We start from the raw sequence: 22,209 nt of genomic DNA, 5'->3' as shown, positions 1-22,209 counted from the left end.
ACAAAACGGTCTTGCCGAGCACACATACGTAACAGCGAAGAAGATATACGCCAAGTAGCGTCTACACTGCCCATAGACAGACACTGCCGGGAAGAAATGACGAGGAAGATGCAAGGCAAGATGAATGTAGAGCTGCTGGTCTCGTTGGTGTCGGAATAAAGAACTATATGACAAACGCGACAGCAACTACACAAATCTTGTTAAAAGAGAACTGTTATGGAGTGGTATTGCAGAGTATAGACTGTTATGGAGTGGTATGCAGAGTAGAGTATAGTGTACTTCGGTTTATATGCGTGCGCTAGGGTGCACGTTGTGTAAATTTCATCAACATCTTCATAGTACATGTGTACGGTAGACACACATAAAAAATTTTTTTATAACCATGCATAGTCTGTAAGCTCAGCTCGCACATGCACCTTAATTTTTTTTTTGCACTAGTTCATTTGTCCAGAAGGTGGCAACACTGTCTTGGCCCATTTCACAGCCATAAAAGAGATGGAATATTTAAGACAGAACAACAACAAAAGACTACTGGAGACGCAACAACAACAGATACCAACATTGACAAACACTTAGGTGAGGGGGTTCAGAGATACATACCACTCTAGTTAAAATACCTATATCATACTATTTAAAAAGTTCTACAATTTTATGCAATAATACTAATCTTCTATTCTAATTAGGAGACATATTATGCAAATTGGGCAACTTAAAGAGCTACAGTACATATTCCGACTGAAAGTCAGAAGCTAAACACGCTGTAACCACGCAGGGTTCTTTCCGACAGCCTGCAATCAGCCTTGAGCTCAAAGTAAGTGGAACAGGTTGTGCATGATGGACATTATTATTCATTGACAGGATATTCTCTAGTGTTTACAGTGGTCAAGAGTAAATAAACAGCAGGCCTCCGCGAAGTCAGAGTAAATTTGTTGCAGGTCTGAAAATTTGCCTTTAGGATGGGAAGATGTTTTTTGTTTTTTTTCCAAATTACTTCCATCACACAGCTACACTCATCAACCGGATGTTCTGGTCTTTATCGGACACAAACAATTAGCATGGTGCTAGTTTGAAATGTCCAGCTTTAATCAAAGCAAAGATAGGCAAGAAGTGAAGCACCAAAGCTGGTATCTATTACTGATACTGTAAAATAGGATTGCAAGCAGATGACTGGGCTTTGATCTCACATCCAATACCAATTTTAATGAAATGACAATTGTTTGGATCAAATAAAACACTCCCTGAAGGCTTAATACCATTACACAATCGCAGCATTTGAAATGCCAACATTTGAATCACTTGCACTTCAATAGTTTAACTTCAAAAGGAAAGTTGCCAGGCAATTAACAGCAGATTTTGTTAAATATACAATGCATGCACATCTTTTGCATAACTGCATTAGTAATTAATTTGTGCCATCATTGATGGGACAAATGTGAACCTTGGCAGAAAACATCTCTTTGTTTTTGTAAAGGCAAAGCATATTGTAAAGGTTCTCAAGTGGTGACACCAAGATGCGTCACAGGTCTGTAAAATATTTTGCCACCAACACAATCTCACGGCAATTTTTTTATAATCCGCTTAAACCCCAGTGACGGTAATGTTTAGGTTGCTTTTTCTAAAAATCAAATGATACAAATTGTACAAATTCATGCGAAATTGCTTGAGGCAAAAATCAATTGAGATTCACTGTCATAGAGTAGTTCTGCTTGCGTACTAGTTTAACTCTTTCCCCACCGGAATTTTCTGGCTTTCCGTGTTTTCACTGTTATACGGTAGGGGGCGCTATTAGGCATCTTCTGAAAAAGTACTGAATCTCTGGGCCCTATTTTAACGATCTAAGCGCATGGTCTAAAGCGCAGGGCGCAAGTGCACTTAGAATCCACTTTTGCTAGTTTAACGATGGGAAAAATGGTCGGCGCATGGTCGAAAAGGGTTGTCCCTATTCTCTTAACGAGTAATGGGTGTGTTTTGGGCGTAACGTGCAATGGACCAGTCAGAGTCTCATCTCCCATTCCCTTTAAAAGACAGTTGCGCTCGTGCCATGGCGGATTCGCTATTTACATGGCGGAATTTGCAAGCGGAAAGACTGAACGCTTCACCAGAGTGCTCGTGCGCGAGTTCAAAGCTCAAGCAGACCATCTATGGGACAAGCCGGATCTTTATGTACACAATATAAATGTTTTACATTGTAATCCTTTTATTTATGTTTGTGTGTTGCTGTGTCCCTGTGTGCGTAATAAGTAGAGTGTACGCACATTGTGGACCCGCCTATAGGCGCACATTACTAACGCGCTCTTTGTAATGATACTGAATGAAATGTCGACCCAGAATGAGCTACAGGACTGTGAGGACTCGATCCACTCCATCTGTGTTTTGATCATCGTTCTGAATCCCATCCAGATGTAGTCTTTGACAAAAACGTGATTTTCTCAGCTTTTTGCTCTAAATGTTGCTTTTTTTTAATGAATCTTACCCTCATTCAAGTGTTGATAAAAAAGAAAGCATGAAGCTAGAGTAAAAGCAGAGGGTATGTTCTTTCTTTTGATATATTGCGTGTTCAGATATTCATACAACAAAATATTCAGGGGGGAAACTTTTGTGATGTTCATCAAAAATGCTGGCGCTGACTGGCAACTTTTTTCAAAAATGCCGGCGCGAAGAGTTAATTTCATCGTGCCTATGGCTCATCCGCCAAGCTCTGCAACACTATAGTGTACAGGAAAGGATGCATATCCTGTTTGAAGACGAGACCTACAGTAAAAACTGCAAGAGGTTGAGCTGACATTTGCCTGACGGGCTTTGCAAACTTAGCCTCTTGTGTGGCAGTGAATCTTTCTTATATCTCCTTCATTTGGCAGGAATCCATCCTGTAAAACTCCTAATGTAGCCTTTAAAAACTGCTATTAGCAAAAAAACAAATGGGACTGGCATTTGTCTTGGCATGGTCGGTCGTTCCAGGGTTTCTATGAAAACGAGTCTGCTGGGACATTCGGTGGAAAAATGATAGCTAATCAGAAGGGTTTATAGATTCTGACTCAAATCATTCCAACCATATGGTAATTACGCAAGGAAGTCACGGAAATGTCTTATATAAGACTGCTGTCATCCCACATTACATTTAACCCCCTTTTAAGTAGACTTTTTCTAGCCAGTGATGTGTTCAGCATACATGATCTTTGTAATACGTCTTGTATGTAAGCAACCGATTCAGCATTGCGGGCTTAAAGGGATAGTTCATCCAAAAATGAAAAATCACGTCGTACCATACCTGTATGACTTTCTTTTTTTTGTGAAAAAAAAAAAAAAATCCAGTTCAAAGTCCAAAACTACCAAAGTGAGGAACAGACTGAAACTTAAATCCCTATTAGTCTTCATCAACAACTCTCTACTCAAATATGGCACAAGTTACAAGACCATCGAAAACCAATAACGTTTGAAATTATTGATGTGCAACCTGAAGTCCACATTTTATTTGAGAGCTTCAGAAGTTTCAGGTCTGTTCACCGCACAAAGCTACTGCATGCCTGCATAAGACTTAGGCACACAAGTCACATTTTGTACACTATGGTGCACTATGGTACACTTCACGGTGCTTATTTGGTGTATTTTAGTAGATGGACAGTCTATGGCCACTATGAACTGTACTTATATGAAGAAGAAAAATGTGTGTTCCATGAAAAAAACAAAACAGCATACAGGTTTAAAAAGATTTGAGGGTGATTAAATAATTGCTAGAATTGTATTTGTACTTACTTCTGGTAAGGGTGTCATTTATTCGGAAGCTGCAAAGAACCTTGTCCACATTTCTAGCATGAAGAAATCCATTTCCTCTCACAACAACTTGGAATGCCTCTTTAAAACAGGAAAGTAACATATAACATTGTTAAATCATGTAGCAAATTTTGAAAAGCACTTATCAGAGCCATCAATACAATTTTTATTTTAAGATTTATTTTCTAAAGGAGAAGGAAGAAATGTTATGGTGCAGAGCATAATAGATGATAACTTCATCTATATTTTGCTTTAAGATGTGGTCACATTAGAAAAATTTCACAAGTAAAAAAGGTCTGTTGTTGCAAAATCTGCATGGGGAAATTCTTTGCTCTTACTACTAAATATTATGCAATTAAATATTATTACATTTTGTGTAAGTGCCTTTTCAGCCTCCTTATGAGCATATTTAAGTAATGGTTTACAACTTATTTTGATAGTCCACTTTAGACATTCGACTTTATTTTGATGCTCCCCAACAGACATTCTGATGATAAGTAACTTTTCAACTACATGTCAACTAACTCTCATTTAGTGTACCGGTATTAGTAAAGTGTACGTTTACTTGATAATGATGTACTAAAAATAGAAGGCTTTCCTTTGCGCTTTGCGCATACAGACGACATTGTTGTTAAAACGATCCCCATTCACAGGGTTCCAGGAAAACCACTTAAATCGCTGTATTCTGCTGCCAGGCCAGTAGTTGGTGATGTCACCCTGTACAAAAACACTACGCACCTATAACCTGAACATGCAATATGGCTTTCACGAATTTAAACGGTTGTGTATAAAAGTGCATAAAACGTTTTAGTTGAAACGTTTTAGTTGAAACGTTTTAGTTGTAAGTACTTGCAAAGTCAGTAGAATGTCTGTTGGGGAGCAGCAAAGTAAAGTTTTAGCAGATATTAAGCAGACAGTCTACTAATACTCTAAAGAGAGTTAGCTGACGTAGTTCCAAAGTTACTTGTAGTAAGTAGAATGTTGGACTGTCAAAATAAAGTATATAAATCCACTTTGTAAAAGTGTAATTATGTGAGGTGTGTCATTTTTTTTAGATGTTAAAAACACAAATGAACCTCACTTCTAAGGCTTTTGATCAAACCAAATCAAACCTACTAGTCTGGAGGATTGTTCGCTACTGTTGCAAAAAAAACCATTTTGTCTATTGAGCAGAACAGAATTGTACTCACCTCCAGCACAGATACTGGAAGGTTCTGCAGCAAGAATCTCAATGCATGATTTCTTCAAGATCTGGTGGGTACAAAGACATTTAGCAGGTAAACAACTGGGTTAGCTGACCTAGTAAAACTAACTCAATTCCATTCCCTTAAATTCATAACACAAACAGTTAGTAGAAAAGACCTTCCACTTTTTTTCAGAATAAGTTTATTTTATCTTGAAGGGTCCACCAATCAAATGAAGGAACACCTCTCCTGCGAGTGCCTCAACAGGACAATCCTCATGTGGCGTTTGTGTTTTGAAATGTACATCTGCTTTCTCCGTCTCTTTCCTCTCGTCCTGGAAATAGCCTTCATCAGCCATACTAGCACCTATGTGTGGCGAGATTGTTTTGATCTACATGACTGCCGCCTTCCTCTGTCATCTATGGAAGTATGCCTTCAGATCCCAAGGTCCCTGCTGATTTACGACACTCTTCTCCTGAGCCGCAGCCAAGAGCTTTCAGCTTTCAGCTAATTGAGAGCAGATGGAGGCCAGCTGGACTGACCCCAGTCTCAGCTCATGAAACAGACAACCTCTGCATGGGCGAGACGAGTCTTTACCCAAATATCTCCTCTTTTCTTCCACCTTCAGAGCCTTCAAATATAAATCATTAACTTTCATTGCAAAAAGAAAGGACATGGCTTTGATCGTGTTTGGGCAGACTCCAGCGGCCCGTGGGATCAAAGCGGTCCAGGCAGGGCATGGCAGGTCTTTGTTACAATTCGGATACTGTAGACAATCCGTCATCTTCAGTCGGGACTCAATGATTATTCTTGTTTGTTATTCTTTGGTTTTTCTTTATTTCTTTTGTTGTTTTTTCATCAAGAGGCTGTTTCTTATGGTAATTTTATCCAAGGGGTCAACGATTGGCTTGTTGGCATGGCCCTGTTAGCCCCTGCTGGTAAATGCTGTAGCTAAATCATCTGAAAAGCATCTTTCTCCAGTGATGGCCATGAAAGATAGGGTAGGTAATTTTCCGAGAGGCTAGCAACAGCAAGTTAGCTTTGAAAGTATAAGCTCCCACCATCCCTTCAGAACGTCTACAAAGCCATACCTCCTTCAAAACACATCAACGCGTACAGCAAGGAGCAAACAAAAGACTCACGAGAGACGCGTTCTGACTGAATGCAATGATTGGACAAACATTTTATGGTCCTACGCCTTTAACAGACGATATATATATATATATACATATAAATACATTATGACCGCTTAACTTAGTGATTGCTATCAGGATGTGAAGAGACTTTCAACCAGCATGACAAAAAAAATGTCTGGAACAAATCGCCTCCCCTGCCTTTAAATATATTTTTAATTACATAATACCAAAGGTTTTGGCAGAAATTTATGAAAATAGTCCAATTAGTATTGACTGAATTCGGCAAAAAGTAATTCATAGAAAGTGCATTAACGAAAAAAAAAAAAATCACCTCATTAAAATTTTAAGCTTACAATTAATTGCTTAAATAAAATGACTATAAATAATATATGAAATATATAGCCTATATATATATATATATATATATATATGATAAAAATACTAAAATATTTAAGTGGTTACCAAAATTACAAACTTCAGTGATGAGTCATTTTTGAACCACTTTGAATTATATTAATGCTGGATTTTTTTTAAAGCTGAAATTCTGACAAATAATAAAATCAAGTTAAAGCTGCAGTCCATGACTTTTTTTGTGTTCAAAATATACAAAACGTATATAATAAGCGAGTACATCATGGATCTAAACTAAACTGTGTTTTTGTCTTATCCTGAATCACTACGGTACACCTATAATAAGTGTTTATATTCGGACTATTTTAGACTGGTACGGGTCAAACCACTGTGGAGTATCCCAGTACCTGCGTGACTCGTCATAGACATAAACACAGAGAAGGAGCTCCGGCTACAATGTTCTTCCACAAGACAAATGCAGTTCTGTTTATGAAGTGCAGCTTTAAATGGATGGAAACAAAGATGTTATTATAAAAAGCTATATTTTACCATAATAATATTTTTTATTTTATATAATCATAAAAAAATACAGTGTGACTTTTCTCACATTACTTTTTCATGAAGAATACAATTTACTGTATTAAACCACATACATAAAAACTCACCGAATCAATGATACCTTGTAGAGCTTCAAAGCCGTCATTTACTGGGAAGACATGATCTTTGCTGTCAGCAATTTTGGCCAGCTATGAAAAGTGTACAAATACATTATAAATTACAGTATTTACTTAAACAAGTGCAAACTCAAAAACACCCAAGCATCATTTACAGAAACCTTGTAAACACTTAAATGGCATAAGTGCCCAGATCTATTTTTGTGCACAGCACACACACACACACCTGAGTCTCATTGAAATCTTTTACCCCTACGCAGTACACAGAGGCACCCAGGCTGCGAGAGCGATTGGCCTGAGGGAAACACAAGAGCAGAAACACTTCAGACACCTGTAATCTATTAGCCATTAACTGCCTTTGGCACTGGCTGAACATCAATGAAGAGGACACTGGGTAATTCTAACCATTAGAGATGCTGAATAATGTCTTTGTTGGTTGAAGCTGAGAGGAAAATTGGGTCAAAACATGGGGAAGGGAAAAACTGATGTACAGTACACTTATTATTTCAGTGAGTGTGGCTGACATTTTGTATATAAAAATTGTATGTTGATGATTTATGCTAATTCAAATTGATGTTACTTCTTATTCATTTGTTTACCCAAATATATGGTTCAAATTGGTTGTAATATTGTTTCCCTCTTGTTATAGGATGATGAACAAAAAAGAAATGTGTGATCTAATTCCCAGTGTGTGAATGAGTTCAAATGGGACACCGATGACTCCATCTTGACCTTGTGTTTAACAAAGCAAGCGTTGCGTCACATTGTTGCTTGCGGTGAAGACACCCCTTGTGAAAAAGTGTGCTTAATTGTTAATTGCTTAAACTTTTGTCATGCTTCAAAAGTACACTTATGTTGACTAGCATAATTAAGCACTTAAGCACTAACAATTAAAAGTACAAGTACAATTAAAAAGTACTTCATAAAAATTTTACTGTAGTGTGTTATTCAATATTTAAAGCTAACTCATTTTAAATGTACTAAATTGCAACTTCATTTCTAATGTGCAATTACAAATATATTTAAATACATGACATACGAGTTATAAAAGAAATTACATTAAAGTATAAAGTAAAGTTAGTTTACTATATATGCTTGTTGGTACATTCACACTTTATCCATTTCTCAAAGACAATAGAAGTAATTATGAAATTGCATGTAAAGTCCTACTTAAGTGGGCCAAAAAAAAGCACTCTGAAGTTCAGCTAATTGAATTTAATATACGTTTAAACTATGATACATATTCATTTAATTGCATTTACATGCAATAAACCGTCAGAAAAACATTACATTCAGTTGTCTATTCTTTTAAAGTGTTATTTCTGTAACAATAGTGTCAAATCGATGAATCGTGATTAATTGCATTAAACAGAAACGTTTGTGTGTGTATATATATATATATATATATATATATATATATATATATAAAAAAATATATATATACACACACACACACATGCAATGGGCCCTATCTTGCACCCAGCGCAATTGACTTTGTACAGCGACGCATGTATCATTCCTATTTTGCACCCGCGCAAAGCGCGCTTTTCCCTCCACAGACGCACGTCGCTAAACTAGGGAATGAACTTGCGCTCCCGGGGGCGGTTCAGCGCAAAGAGGAGGCGTGTTCCGGCGCAAGCGTTCCTTCATGCTATTTTGCAGGTTTAGAAAACAATTGCGCCACTAACCAGGAAAAAATAGTTTAAAGTCAGTGGCGCATTGCGCATGTTATTCATATACTATTTTAAGGGCGCATGCTTGGCCATAATCAATGTAGCGTGTGCACAACGCGCACTTTGATTCTCTCATCTACACAGAAGCAGCAGTTTTTGTAGTTTTCATTTTTGCAAATCATACATTATTACGATAGATAGATAGATAGATAGATAGATAGATAGATAGATAGATAGATAGATAGATAGATAGATAGATAGATAGATAGATAGATAGATAGATAGATAGATAGATAGACAATTTATTATAAAAGCATACATCTAGCTTACACATTTACCCAAATTATCATACGCCTGTTTAACCGAAGTTAATTTGGGTGTGTTTCTCCATTTCAATGTAACTTCTCTCTTTTACGGCCGTGACGAGAGCGTTGCTCTCCTTGGCTGTGAACCGCTCCTGGCGCGCGTCTGGCAAATCCGCCGTTACAATAGCAATCCGCTATGGAAAAAGCGCGTCTGCTCTTAAAGGGAATGTGAGATGACGCTCTGATTGGTTTATTTCACGTTACGCCCAAACCACACCTATGAATAATGAAGCTACTTCAGACCAACCCCTTTTAGATTTGCGCCTGGCGCAAGAGTCATTTATCCCGCCGGTATAATAGCAGCAGCGCCGGAGATCCGCCCACAAAGTTACTTGCGCTTTGCGCTTGACACTTCAGATCGTTAAAATAGGGCCCTATATGTTAACAAACTTTTATGTTAGATGCGATTCATTGCGATTTAATCCATTTGAGAGCACTAAATACTACTTTTAAAATCATAATAAAGTGTACTGTCAACTACTCCACTCCTTTTCTTTCCCTTCTCCTGTCTTTTTTCATTCTTACCTCTCTCTCAGCGTAATAGAAGAGATCTTCATGCAGCTCCCCGTCTGTGAGGCCGATGATGACACTGGCTGTGCGGTATCCTTCACAGAGACACAACATTTGTATCACGTTTGTAACTTGATTACAGATTTTGATAAATTTTTTGATAGAATTTTTTTTAAGAGAAACATGCAACATGCTGAAACTAGCAAGCAAGTAATTTTGATATCTAAAAGAACAATATGAGGGGAATAAAAAGTAATTATACTAATCGAATCAGCCTAAATCAGCTAAATTGGTTAAGCTGATGACCAGCTTAAATAACCAATTAAGACCATCTTGTTGCTGGTTACCAGTACAAGGTGTGTTTTGGGTACTTCCACTGGTTTTAGCATGGAAACACTGGTTAAACTGGTCTACCTGTTAGGGGTTAATGGTTAACTAGTTTATAGCCAGTTTATCTTCTGTCAGTAATATAACACCAATTGGAAAAAGAAATTAAGATTGTTTAAACTGGTCTGAACAGTTTTTTCTTAAAGCAAAATAGTGGTTAAATTGACCTACCCTCAGAGTTACCATAGTAAATCTGTTCGCTTGCCTAGTAGTAAAAAACAAAAACAAAGAAAAACATCATAAATATTGTAATATCTCAAGCAGATCAAACAGCATTCAACGTGACTGGTTATTTCACTGAACAGTGTTTTTATTTTATTTTTTAGGTCCATCAGTCTGAGTAGAGGCCAAACATTACCTTGTTGAAGACTATTTAGAGCTATATGTCATAGCTCTGTGGGAAGTACAGCTGAGCCAAAATGATTACTACTGGCTCACTCACCCTCTGAATGCCTTCATGCATAAAAGTGTCTCCACCTGGCCGGACATTCTTGAGTTCCTCCAAACCTTTACGAATCTGGTCCCTGACATTTGCACACAATGAAAAGGAGAGAGAAATACATCATGACCAATAATAATAGCAATAATTAACAATAATTAAATAATTAAATAATAATTACTTTTTTTATTATATTTTATATTATATTACTACAAATAAAATAAAATAAATCATTTTTAATATATTTATAAATGTAATTTATTCCTGTGATCAAAGCTGAATTTTATGCATTATTACTCCAGTCTTCAGTGTCACATGGTCCTTCAGAAATCATTCTAATACTGATTCGCTATCATTGATATTATTATCAATGTTGAAATCAAAACATCATTTTGTGGAAATCGTGATGCACTACCATTCAAAAGTTTGTATTTTATTCATTCATTCCTTAATACGTTCATTCAATAAGGATACATTAAATTGCTCTAAAGTGACAGTATACATTTATAATGTTGCAAAAGATTTATATTTCAAATAAAAGCTGTTCATTGAACTTTCTATTTATCAAAGAATCCTGAAAAAATGTATTACAGTTTCCATAAAAATATTAAGCAGCAAAAACTGTTTTCATCATTGATAATAATAAGAACCATTATTAGAACAACAATAATAATTCATAACTATAGCTGCAAGCAGCAATTATCGGGGCCAAGCACAAAGAAGGTACGATAAGTCATGCCACCATTGCCTGGGAACATCAGACTAACTGCAACAACAAGCAATTTAAGACATATTATTTCAGGCAAAATGTCTGAAAAAATCATAAATACAATCACTAGTAATATGATTAAATGGTTTATCTCCTTTGACCAATAAGTGGCGCTGTTACAAAATTAATCTGGAGTGGTCAGAGGAAGGTGATAATGACATGTACAAAGTTAGGTGTCAATATGACAAAGCATTGCAGAGATACAGCCTCAGAGTTGTTTTGGCATCATGCCATCAACTTATCATACGAAAACGTTGTCTAAAAATCCAACAATTTTTGCCGGCATGGTCTGAAAATTATACAATTCAATTTTGGTGAAAATCGGACAAACGGTCTAGGAGGAGTTTGAAAAAGTAGGTTTTGAAAGAAAATCTAAATGGTGGACAAGAAGTTTGGCAAAATTATGGCAAACTATGGCAAAATTGGTATCTATGTTCTCAGCATGATCCAATGGATCTAATTAAGAACAGTTTCCTTACAATAGGCAAATCTAATAAAACGTTATTTTAATTTTTTTATATATCCTCAAAACTTTTGACCACAAGGTGGCGCTGCCCCAAAACGTTTTGAGAACCTTCTGGGCATGGTGCCAAAGACACATACTGAGTTTCGTAACAATACACCAATGCGTTCGTAAAATATAGTATTTTCCGACAAAATTCTAAATGGCTGCGCGTGGTACATTAACAGCATATTTCTGCTTATAATGGTATGCGTAGTGTGATGGCTTGCAAAATGTTTTTTTTAAAGTTGAAAAAACTTTAAACCGCTCCGACTGTTTATGAATTAATGAAGTACAGAAGATGGGGGCGTTTTGACCAATCAAATGAAAGTAGCATCAGTGCCGCCCACTGATATGATACCATGAATAATATTCATTGGCACTGAAAATCAATCATTAACAAATCAACACTTCTCTGGACACATGGAAAAGCCTTAGTCACAATGAAGTTTGGCATTGGCAGCCCACAAAAGTGACTTTTATTTAGAAATTGTAAGCCACATGCTGAAGTCATAGAAGTGCTGTTTTAAAGATTGGAGACGATCGCCAAGACCAGGGAATGTTCACAGCAGATGTGTCGTTCTTTATGGGTCATTAACTGTCACATAATCGATTCTCACAGATTTGGCCTTCTTTTTTTTGGTAAGAAACTTCTGTTGGCACAAACTCATAATATGGTCAAAACACTTGAAGACTGCAGAAGTTATCACAATGCATTTGTGCAAACGGCTGGAGTTAAACAGGTAAATAATGAAGATAAAGTTTACTCACCTGTCTTCTGTAAGCTGCATCAAAATCTTGCCCTGATCGGAGAATACAATGAAGGACATCCGCAACTGTGGGCTATATGCAATAACAAATTATAATGTATAATCATGTATATTTGACTTAAAAGATTATTTCAATGTAAATTTCAGGTGCACTCTAGTTTGATTGAATTAACTGAAATGGTGTATTATAGTTTTAAAATCATATTTGGTAACACTTAAAAATTCTACCAAGTAACTTTGCAACTACATGCAACTAACACTTTATTTTGATGAAATTCTACAAACCCTGAACTAACAGTCGTCTAATAGTCTAATGAGAGTTAGTTGACATGTAGTTGTAAAAATACTTATTGTTAGTAGAATGTCTAAAGTGGACCATTGAAACAATAGTGAAATATAATTTATTTATTTACAGAACGTTTATTAAGCCAATTAGAAATTAAAGATGCAACTAGTCACTAAATATTTTCAGATAAACATGTTTTAGAGAGGTGGTGTTTGTGCAGGGAATTTTTCATCCACATACAGTATAGCAGAAAAGATTACATAAAATGACGTACACACACACATTTTTGTAAGACTCTGTCTTTGCCTACCTTATGAACTTATGGGCCAGATGTTCCACAAAGTTATATATTTCATTCCAGTGATGCTGCACACTTCCTGATCTGCAGGGTGAAACAGACAAATTGGACACTTACAGTCGAACACCAAGGGGGCAATAAAGATTCACAAGCTGAGAAGAATAGCCAAAGTCTGAGATTTACAGCTGTGTGAATAAGACAGTTTTTTTTTCCTAAAAGCAGCAGTTCAAAAACTACATCGACACATTTTTATCCTCCTCAGAGGGAAATCGTTCAAGTATCCAGCATCCTCCCAGAGCAGCTGTCTGAATGATGTGATGCCAGCTGCTAATATTCCATTGACTTTGAATTAAGCCAAAGATCAACAATTGTGATCCTTAAATATTACAGTAGTAATGCACTGAAACCTCACATTGGAATCTGACTTTGAAATTAAATTAAATTAAATGAAGTAGGGTAAGATAGGGGAGGATGCCCCCCTTAAGAACAATGTGCATTTACTTTTAAATTGTGACATATTTATAAATAACTTAAGAATGTACAGGATGATGATGCATCAGCTAATGTGTTATTAATGGAAATCGAAACATTTGCTACTAGGGTAAGATGACTTCCTACCTGGGTCAAGAAGCCCCCAACAGGCAGAAATTTTACAAAATGTATACATTACTTTTGATTTCATTCTTATTAATATATGTAATTAATGTAACTATAATATTGTATCAAATATTCTATTTAAAATTGTCTTTTGATATTTTAGTTGAATAACTGAACAACCGGTGACAGACAAAGCAGAATCCTTTCAAAAGAGTGTCAAGTCTGTGTTTGGGTTTGATTTCATGTTCAAGTTTTCTTGTCTTTTATTTTGAAATTTTTCATAGTCATGTTTCTTGCTCATGTCATGTGATTCCCTGTTCCCCTCATGTGATCTTGTGTCTGTTCATGCCCTGTCCCAAATGACACCCTAAACATTCACGGTCTTCCTACGAATGTGCACTTTCGTGACGTAATGGCGCTTTGACTGCTGTGGAGCTCGCTTCAGTGCGGGCTCGGCAAAAGTGTGCATCGAGGGTGCATATCGACTGTGAAAAGGGGCGCTCACGAGCACCCTACTGAGGCCTAAAGTGACAAATGGTACACCCTATGGTGTACCAATAGTTGCAGCTCATACAGAACGCTGCCGCCAGGATTCTGAGCAGAACCAGAAAATATGAACATATCACACCAGTCCTCAGGTCTTTAAACTGGCTCCCAGTTAGATTTAGGATTGATTTTAAAGTATTATTACTGGTATAAATCACTCAATGGCCTAGGACCTCAATATATTACTGATATGCTCACTGAATATAAACCCAACAGATCACTCAGATCATTAGGATCATATCAGCTAGAAATACCAAGGGTTCACTCTAAACATGGTGAGTCTGCTTTTAGGGTTAGGGTTAGGGTTAGGCCATTATGCCAGCCGCAGCTGGAACCAGCTTCCAGAAGAGATCAGATGTGCTCCTACAGTGGTCACATTCAAATCCAGACTCAAAACACTTCTGTTTAGCTGTGCATTTACTGAATGAGCACTGTGCCGCTGTTCGTCCGATCTATTTTAAGATCTATTTTAAGGATCTAAGCGCATGGTCTATAGCGCACAGCGCTCTAGTTTAATGACGGGGAAAATGGTTGGCGCACCCAGCGCATGGTCTGAAAGGGTTGTCTCTATTATCTTAATGAGTAATGGGTGTGTTTTGGGCGTAACGTGCAATAAACCAATCAGAGTCTCATCTCCCATGCCCTTCAAAAGCCAGTTGCGCTCAAGTCATGGCGGGTTCGCTATTTACATGGCGGTATTTGCAAGCGGAAAGACTGAACACTTCTCTAGCTAGGAAATGGATCTGTAAGTGTATGTGCGTTGTGGACCCGCCTATACATGCATATTACTGACGCGCTCTTTAAATAAAAAAATTAAAATACTGCGCCATTGATACTGTGCATTCTATTTGTTTGCCTCAAAATAGCAACGCGCCAACAATGCGCCTGAACACATCTCGGTTTCAGACCAGCGACCATGGGCGCACAAATAGGTGCAAATGCATTTGCTATTTAAACAACGTGTCGCAGGACAAGAAAAAGATAACTGCGTTGGGCTGAAACTAGCAAAACACACTTTTTTTATTGTATTGTATCGTATCTCTCACGGAGGAGCGGAAGCATAAAAGGAGGAGCGACGATCGTGAATAGGACCAGGCCTGACTATTTTATTTGCTGTTTTGTTTTATTATGTGTGGCGGCAGTCGACCGCGAGAAGCTGCCGTCTTTACTTTCGTTTTTATATTTGTTTATTTAGTTATTTAGTTCTTATAAACTAGTCTAACTCAAACGTTCTGGGAAAATGATTTTAGATAAAAACTGAAAGAGTTGTCAGAAGCTTAGTGACGGTGACGTTGAAGTTGTGGCACTGTGGTGTAGTTCGTTTATAGTTGTAAAAGTTGTGTTCATATGTGAAAATTATCTTGATGGACAAAATATGTAAGTATCATAAACTTGTGTTGATCACAGAATTTGTTTTTTGTGGTAATCCAAAAGCCAATGGAAAAATCCTATTGGGTTTTTGTCGAGGGAACCAGATGCGAACTGCCGGATGGCCTTCAATGTGATGTCATACATGCACCAATCTATTTACAAATAAGTTACATTAATTAGATATTACATATAATTTGGTAGCAAAACAGAAAAATGTTGCACATTTTATTGGTGCATTTGCAACTGCATTTTATCACTTAATTAAAAGCACCACAATTACTAAATTGTTGTTTGTTATAGGAAGTACTGAACAGGCATTTAGTGGTTTATTTTAAAATGCAAAGTATTGAAAATCAAAATAAAGCTCTGTAAACACTTGCATTTTTACAGCACTTTAGCCCGGGTTCACAGACAGGGCTTAGATTAAGTCAGGATTAAGCCTTGATTCAACTAGGGCATTTCAGTAGCTTTATTTAACGTGTCTTAGAAAAAAACATTACTGGTGTGCATATTGAGACACATCAATGGCACTGACATATTTTAAGATATTTCAGTGCAAGTTGCTTTCGGTTAAAACAGCTGAAGCATGCATTTTAGTCTGGGACTAAACTTGTGTTAAAGTGTATCCCATTGGATAATCAAAAGTTCTCAACACACTTGCGATCTTCACGCTCACTTGAACACTTGGGCCAAATACAGCAAATATGTCATGTAAGTAGACAAGTGGTCAAGTGCAAAGACCGCAAGTGTGTGTATTTGGACAGGCCCTTTGCCATTTGGTTCCTTTGTACATGTGTCTTGTTTTAATTGTTTACTTTGATTCATGTGTCGTGTTCTCATTGGTTCTTGCTTCATTAGTTCTGTCTGTTCATTGGTTGTTTTTGTCATGTTACACAAGAAAAGGCAAACATGAGGGCTTCAATACAAGAATGGGCATGGATTGAAGTTGCTGTTCCATGTTTCCATAAGTTTAGATCGTTTATATGCATAAATAGCTATATTACACACTAAATGAAAGGTTAAAAATCTAAGCATAATAGATGCCATTTAATGTTTTAGTTCCAGTATAACTACCTCATGAAGGCATTCTGCTTAATGCAGTTGTCAATATGCCAGATGTTATTTCAATGATGCCATGTCTAGTGCAGAGCTAGACCATTGATTCATTCAAATGATGTACATGTTTTTAAAATGTGTAACTCTGCCAAAGATTAAATTGCTTCCAGATGATCATGTTTTTGCATAGTAATGCTGTTTAAAAATCCAGGCCCTGCCCTCAAACCTATCTCAAAGTGATAGTGGTTTTCTCAGATGTGCACATTATATTAGTTATTAAATAGACGTCATCATTGTTGCCATACTTTACTTATTTGTTAGCGTACATGTATGTCAAGTACATTGGAGAAATGTGTTTTGCTACACTTTATTACTGTTTGAAATGTGTAAATTTCATGGATAACAAAATATCAAATTAAGTAGCATCTGCAATGTGATTTTAGTAAATGTATGAAGTGTATAAGATTTTTTTGTACTATTTAAAACCAAATTAACTTTGTTACATTTTTATTTAAAAGAGGGTGTACTGTATTATTATTACATTATTTTATTTTTTATTTGTGCTATAAAATCCACAATATATTCACAGCGTAAAACACCTACACAGTAGTACTCATAGCATATGGATATTTTTGTTGCATAGCAATATTTTGTTATGGCACTATGTCTTTCTAGGTATTGCTCTGGAACATGTGTAAAATAGTACATCTATACATAAAAGGCATTTGAAAAGCAACAAAATAATTGGTGATGGGATAGTACAGTACATTTTTTCAACACATTTTGATTTTACAACAAATTTTTAAGATTTTAGTTGAAGAAAAACTTACATATTTTAACAGTGTCCAAATAATAAAGCTGAAAAGAAGATATTTTGAAGAATGGTGGTAACCAAACAGTTAACAGTAGTCATTGACTTCCATAGTATGGAGGGGGAAAAACTGTTCCTCTTCAGTCGGTCAGTTGACGCCATGTTGAGACCGACGAATAGGAATCTCGCTAGAGAGGCCAATCTACTTCGAGTGAAACTAAAACAAGCCAATACACATTGGCGTGCAGAGCCGATCAGCCCTATACGCACACTACGCAAAGTGCGTAGGGCCCCGCAAATTACTCAAGGCCCCGCCTCCCCCTCGTGTCAAAGCGCGTCAATCAATGTTTACTATATCGATGAGAAAATGAAGCGGAACTATCCTTCTGGTCACGAAAAGAGAGAGAAAAAAACACCATAAGAGTTCATTGCAGGAACAGTTATCAGGTAGACTTGTGTGCTCTCCTCTCAAATTTCGATGTCAGCAAAGAACAGTAGGCTAAAGTTAAGTTGATGTGAGTTGAATTATTATGTTTAATAAACGACAAAGGACAACGGTGTTTGTTTATAAACTGCAGCTCGGAAAAGATAACCGCGCGTTAACATGCGATCATATCATATGCACGTGCATGAAATGAAACGCACACTTTCCAGCAGAAACATCTGTTGTGAGTTGGGACCAGTACAATATGGGCGTGATGGCACTCCTCATTATAGTTTTAAAACAAGACGATGATTATCTAGTCGCTCAGTCAAGGTTTAGTTACAACTCTGCCCAAATGCAATATGGAAAGCAATGTATTGACATTGACTATTGATAGGCTCCATTGAATTTAAAATGTTGATTGGCTGGAGATTCTGGTCAATATGGATGCACATCCCTCAGTAAATAATAACCATCAAGAATCAAGAGTATCAAGAATTACTTTTATCATTTAAAACACAGTGACATGCTATGGCGCCATTTTAGCTTTTATTCATTCACAGGATAATTATGCATTTTTGATATCAATAATTAAATTTGTACTATTTAAAATGTGAATTCTTGATATTAAGAATGAACTTTTTACTTGTAACAATGTCTTCTGATATCAGGAATTACATTTTCACTATAGTTAAAGGAGGGATTGTAGTGGGAACACTGGGGTGTCAGGTGTGACTGTGTGGCAATGGCAAATGGTTCATGGCTCACGGGTCAGGTATGAGGGCCCCTAAACAGAATTTTGCTTAGGGCCCCAGGGAGGTCAGGATCGGCTCTGTTGGCGTGCAATCATTTGCATCAGCTGTTCAGCCTCACAGCGCGGGTATATAATGAGCAGTAGGTGCGATTGCACTTCAGCTTGTTGCTTCGTAGCCAAGCACTTCAACGCTCTCTTCAAACCTGACAAATCAGCTTTGTGAAACTTCAAGCCTCTTCAGGACCCCTCCACTTTGGTGCGGGCGTTACAGGTCCAAAGAGGGCCCAGAGAGCAGTGGGGGGAGATAATCCTCACCACTCTCATCCGCCTCTTCTATCGCCAGCGGGCAGCAGTGTGCGGTTCGACAACGCAACCAAGCTGCCTCCTGCCCTGTGGAACCAGGTAAGTATTACACAGCACACTCAGACTCCGCTACGGGCCGCCTTCCAGAGAGAGCCTCCCAAGTCGAGTCCCTGTGTTCCACCTCGCTGCCCCACTCCGGGTACGCCTATATGAGGTCAGGGGACTACAGTCCCTACTTCATTATACCCAAGAAAGGTGGTGGGTTACGACCGATCTTGGACCTGCGAGTTTTGAATCGGAGCCTCCAGAAGCTACCGTTCAAAATGCTCACGCAGAAACGCATTTTCGAATGCATCCGTCCCCGAGATTGGTGAAGGACGCGTACTCTCATGTCTTGATTCTTCACAGACACAGGCCTTTCGACACAGGCCGTTTCTGCGCTTTGTGTTCGAGGGTCGAGCATAGATATCAGTACAAGGTCCTGCCCTTCGGGCTGTCCCTGTCTCCCTGTGTCTTCACAAAAGTCACAGAGGGAGCCCTTGTTCCCATGAGAGAACAGGGCGTTCGGATCCTTAACTATCTCGACGACTAGCTCATACTAGCACACTCTCGAGATCAGTTATGCGGACACAGGGACCTTGTGCTCAGGCACCTCAGCCAGCTGGGCCTTCAGGTCAGCTGGGAAAAGAGCAAACTCGCCCCTGTGCAGAGGATCTCTTTTCTCGGTATGGAGTTGCATTCGGTCGCACAGACAGTTCGCCTCACAGATGAGCGTGCTCAGTCGGTGCTGAACTGCTTGAACACGTTCAAAGGCAGGACGGCAGTCCCACTGAAATTCTTTCAGTGGCTCCTGGGGCATATGGCAGTGGCAGCAGCGGTAACCCCGCTTGGACTGCTCCATATGAGACCGCTTCAGCACTGGCTTCACGGCTGAGTCCCGAGATGGGCGTGGCATCACGACACTCTCCGGGTGGCAATCACACCGGCGTGCTGCCACGTCGTGCTGCCCGACGTCCCGTCGCCACATCTTCTGCTGCCCGCCGGTGCGGCCAGCTTTTCAGGCTTGGCTCCTCAGCAAAAAACTGAAGTGCAATCGCAACTTCTGCTCCTTAAATACCCGTGCTGCGAGGCTGAACAGCTGATGCAAATGATTGCACGCCAATGTGTATTGGCTTGTTATAGTTTCACTCAAAGTAGATTGGCCTCTCTAGCGACATTCCTATTCGCCGGTCTCGACGTGGCGTCCCGTTCCATCCTTCAGGGAACGAGGGTTACCATATGTGACCGAGACGTTTGGTTACCAACATTATTCAAAATATCTTCTTTTGTGTTGAAAGAAACTCATACAAGTTTGGAGCAACAGGAGGGTGAGTAAATGATGACAAAATTTTCATTTTTGGTTGAACTATCCCTTTAAAGGTGCAACTACAACTACTGTACCTCATTACTGTATATGTTTAGAGTTATTAATTGCAGTGAAATGATGTGAGATATTAAGCACTGCCTCTGTCCTCCTCTTGCTCTCCTCTATGCTTGTCTTTATCCCTCTCTCATTATTTTTCCATTGTTAGTGGGATCCAGGGCTCTAAAGCAGCCAAAGCAGGGAGGATTCGGAACATCTGGAGCTGATGGTGAAATGGTTTAACAAGAGGCAAATGGTATGTGTGTGTGAGTGTGTAAAAGAGAAGGATTTATTTAAATAGCTATAACTCCTAATGAACTAGCCTTCTAAAGTGTCCCAATATTGCCTATTCATTTTCACTGAAATTGGACTGGATTGTCACATTATTCAGTTCCTCCCTAACCCAAAGGTTTAGATAATCTCTGGGAATGGATGAGAGCGCAAAACCCACCCCAAACCACATCTCTCAGCTTTTATTTCAGTCCTAGAACAGGTCAACGAGGACATTTCACTTATATTGGCTCAAAACAATAGCAGTTAGCCTAGCAACCATTAGGTAAATTATGTTTTGTATTATATTTAACCTTTGCTCAAGAATAATTTGGTGTTCAGAGCCAGATAACTAGAAAAGAAAAACTAGAATATTATTTCAAAATCAGTAAATGTGCTCAGATATCATTAGATTAATGCTTCATAAATCATAAATTGTAATAGACGTATTAAAGGTCTTACTGTAAAAGTAAGCCATGGATAATGTATCAGCCAGTCACAAAAAATCATAAAGTATCCAATACTTGTTTAATTAAAAACACCATAAACTGACTCAAATAAAGTTAAAGTAGCTAATTAAAAAGATCCTTAATTTTATTAGAATATTAAAATACTAAAGTAAATTATATAAAAAAAAATATTGAAGTATCAAAAAAGTGCAGTAAATGTTTATAAATATCTATGGCATGGTATCAATCATACCTATTTTAGGATACATAAGAGTTAAAAGTATTCATACAGTCATAAACTCCTAATCTACAATACTGATATTAAACATAAATTAATGTGTCTTTTATTAACGTAAAATTTATAATTTTATGAGAAAGTAAAAGTATAATATCATTACTAGAGAAACTAATAATCATGGGACAATGCCTACCATAATAATAATAATCAGCTTATGACAAAATTCAGTCCACGGCCAGAATAATGATTATTCACTTCATGATCATGTCTCTGAAGATATATAGAGCTTTGGCATCACACAAATGCACTAAATCAAAGAAATACACACTAATATGAATATAAGCTGCAATTACATAATGAATATAATAGCCCTTACAAAAATGGTCATCTGGATCATGTCCAAAACACCATGGTAAAACTGTGGTACATTTTGGTACTTTGTCGTATGAGACATGTAAAATCTGAATTGTAAAGAGTGTAGGTGCATCTTTTTTTGGAAATGATCTAGGGTGCCCCCTGCTAAACACTCACCCAACTTCGACAGTCGAGTGAAGATTAAAAACGGATTGCAGAAACATTTCTCACGAGGAAGCTCGGTCGTTTACTAAACTTTTCTTTACAAAAGCAAGCATGTGCGAAGAATGTTGCGTTCCAGATCACTCAACCCTCTACTAGGAAATAACATCTGGAACGCCGCTCAAAGTCGGACATCCGACCTGAGAACTCGAGATAGATCTATCAACCCCAACATCAGCGAGACGCGTCATTTGATGTCAGTTCCAATATAGAGGCAAGTCCTGCTTCCAACGAGCATAGCATGGAGCTATGTCAAACGTAAAACCAAACTTTAACATTAAACATTAAGTTTATATA

The 22,209-nt window shown here is 37.8% G+C and overlaps 1 protein-coding gene across 1 annotated transcript in view; it reads right to left on the bottom strand.

Annotated features, from left to right (window-relative positions):
• The window catches only part of antxr1a (ANTXR cell adhesion molecule 1a), a 73,704-nt gene that overhangs the window by 39,097 nt on the left and 12,398 nt on the right, over nucleotides 1-22,209 (bottom strand). The window contains exons 4-12 of the mRNA XM_082188732.1: nucleotides 13,128-13,199; nucleotides 12,533-12,604; nucleotides 10,494-10,575; nucleotides 10,223-10,256; nucleotides 9,680-9,759; nucleotides 7,343-7,411; nucleotides 7,108-7,188; nucleotides 4,962-5,022; nucleotides 3,754-3,852 (exon numbers count right to left, since the gene is read on the bottom strand). Coding sequence (XP_082044858.1) covers nucleotides 3,754-3,852; nucleotides 4,962-5,022; nucleotides 7,108-7,188; nucleotides 7,343-7,411; nucleotides 9,680-9,759; nucleotides 10,223-10,256; nucleotides 10,494-10,575; nucleotides 12,533-12,604; nucleotides 13,128-13,199 — 650 coding nt within the window. The remainder of the gene's footprint in view (nucleotides 1-3,753; nucleotides 3,853-4,961; nucleotides 5,023-7,107; nucleotides 7,189-7,342; nucleotides 7,412-9,679; nucleotides 9,760-10,222; nucleotides 10,257-10,493; nucleotides 10,576-12,532; nucleotides 12,605-13,127; nucleotides 13,200-22,209) is intronic.

The sequence above is a fragment of the Leuciscus leuciscus genome, assembly GCF_965113295.1.
Source record: "Leuciscus leuciscus genome assembly, chromosome: 13".
Classification (NCBI taxonomy): Eukaryota; Metazoa; Chordata; class Actinopteri; order Cypriniformes; family Leuciscidae; genus Leuciscus; species Leuciscus leuciscus.
Note: the sequence above shows the minus strand (reverse complement) of the source record. Positions and strands in the feature narration are given on the sequence as shown.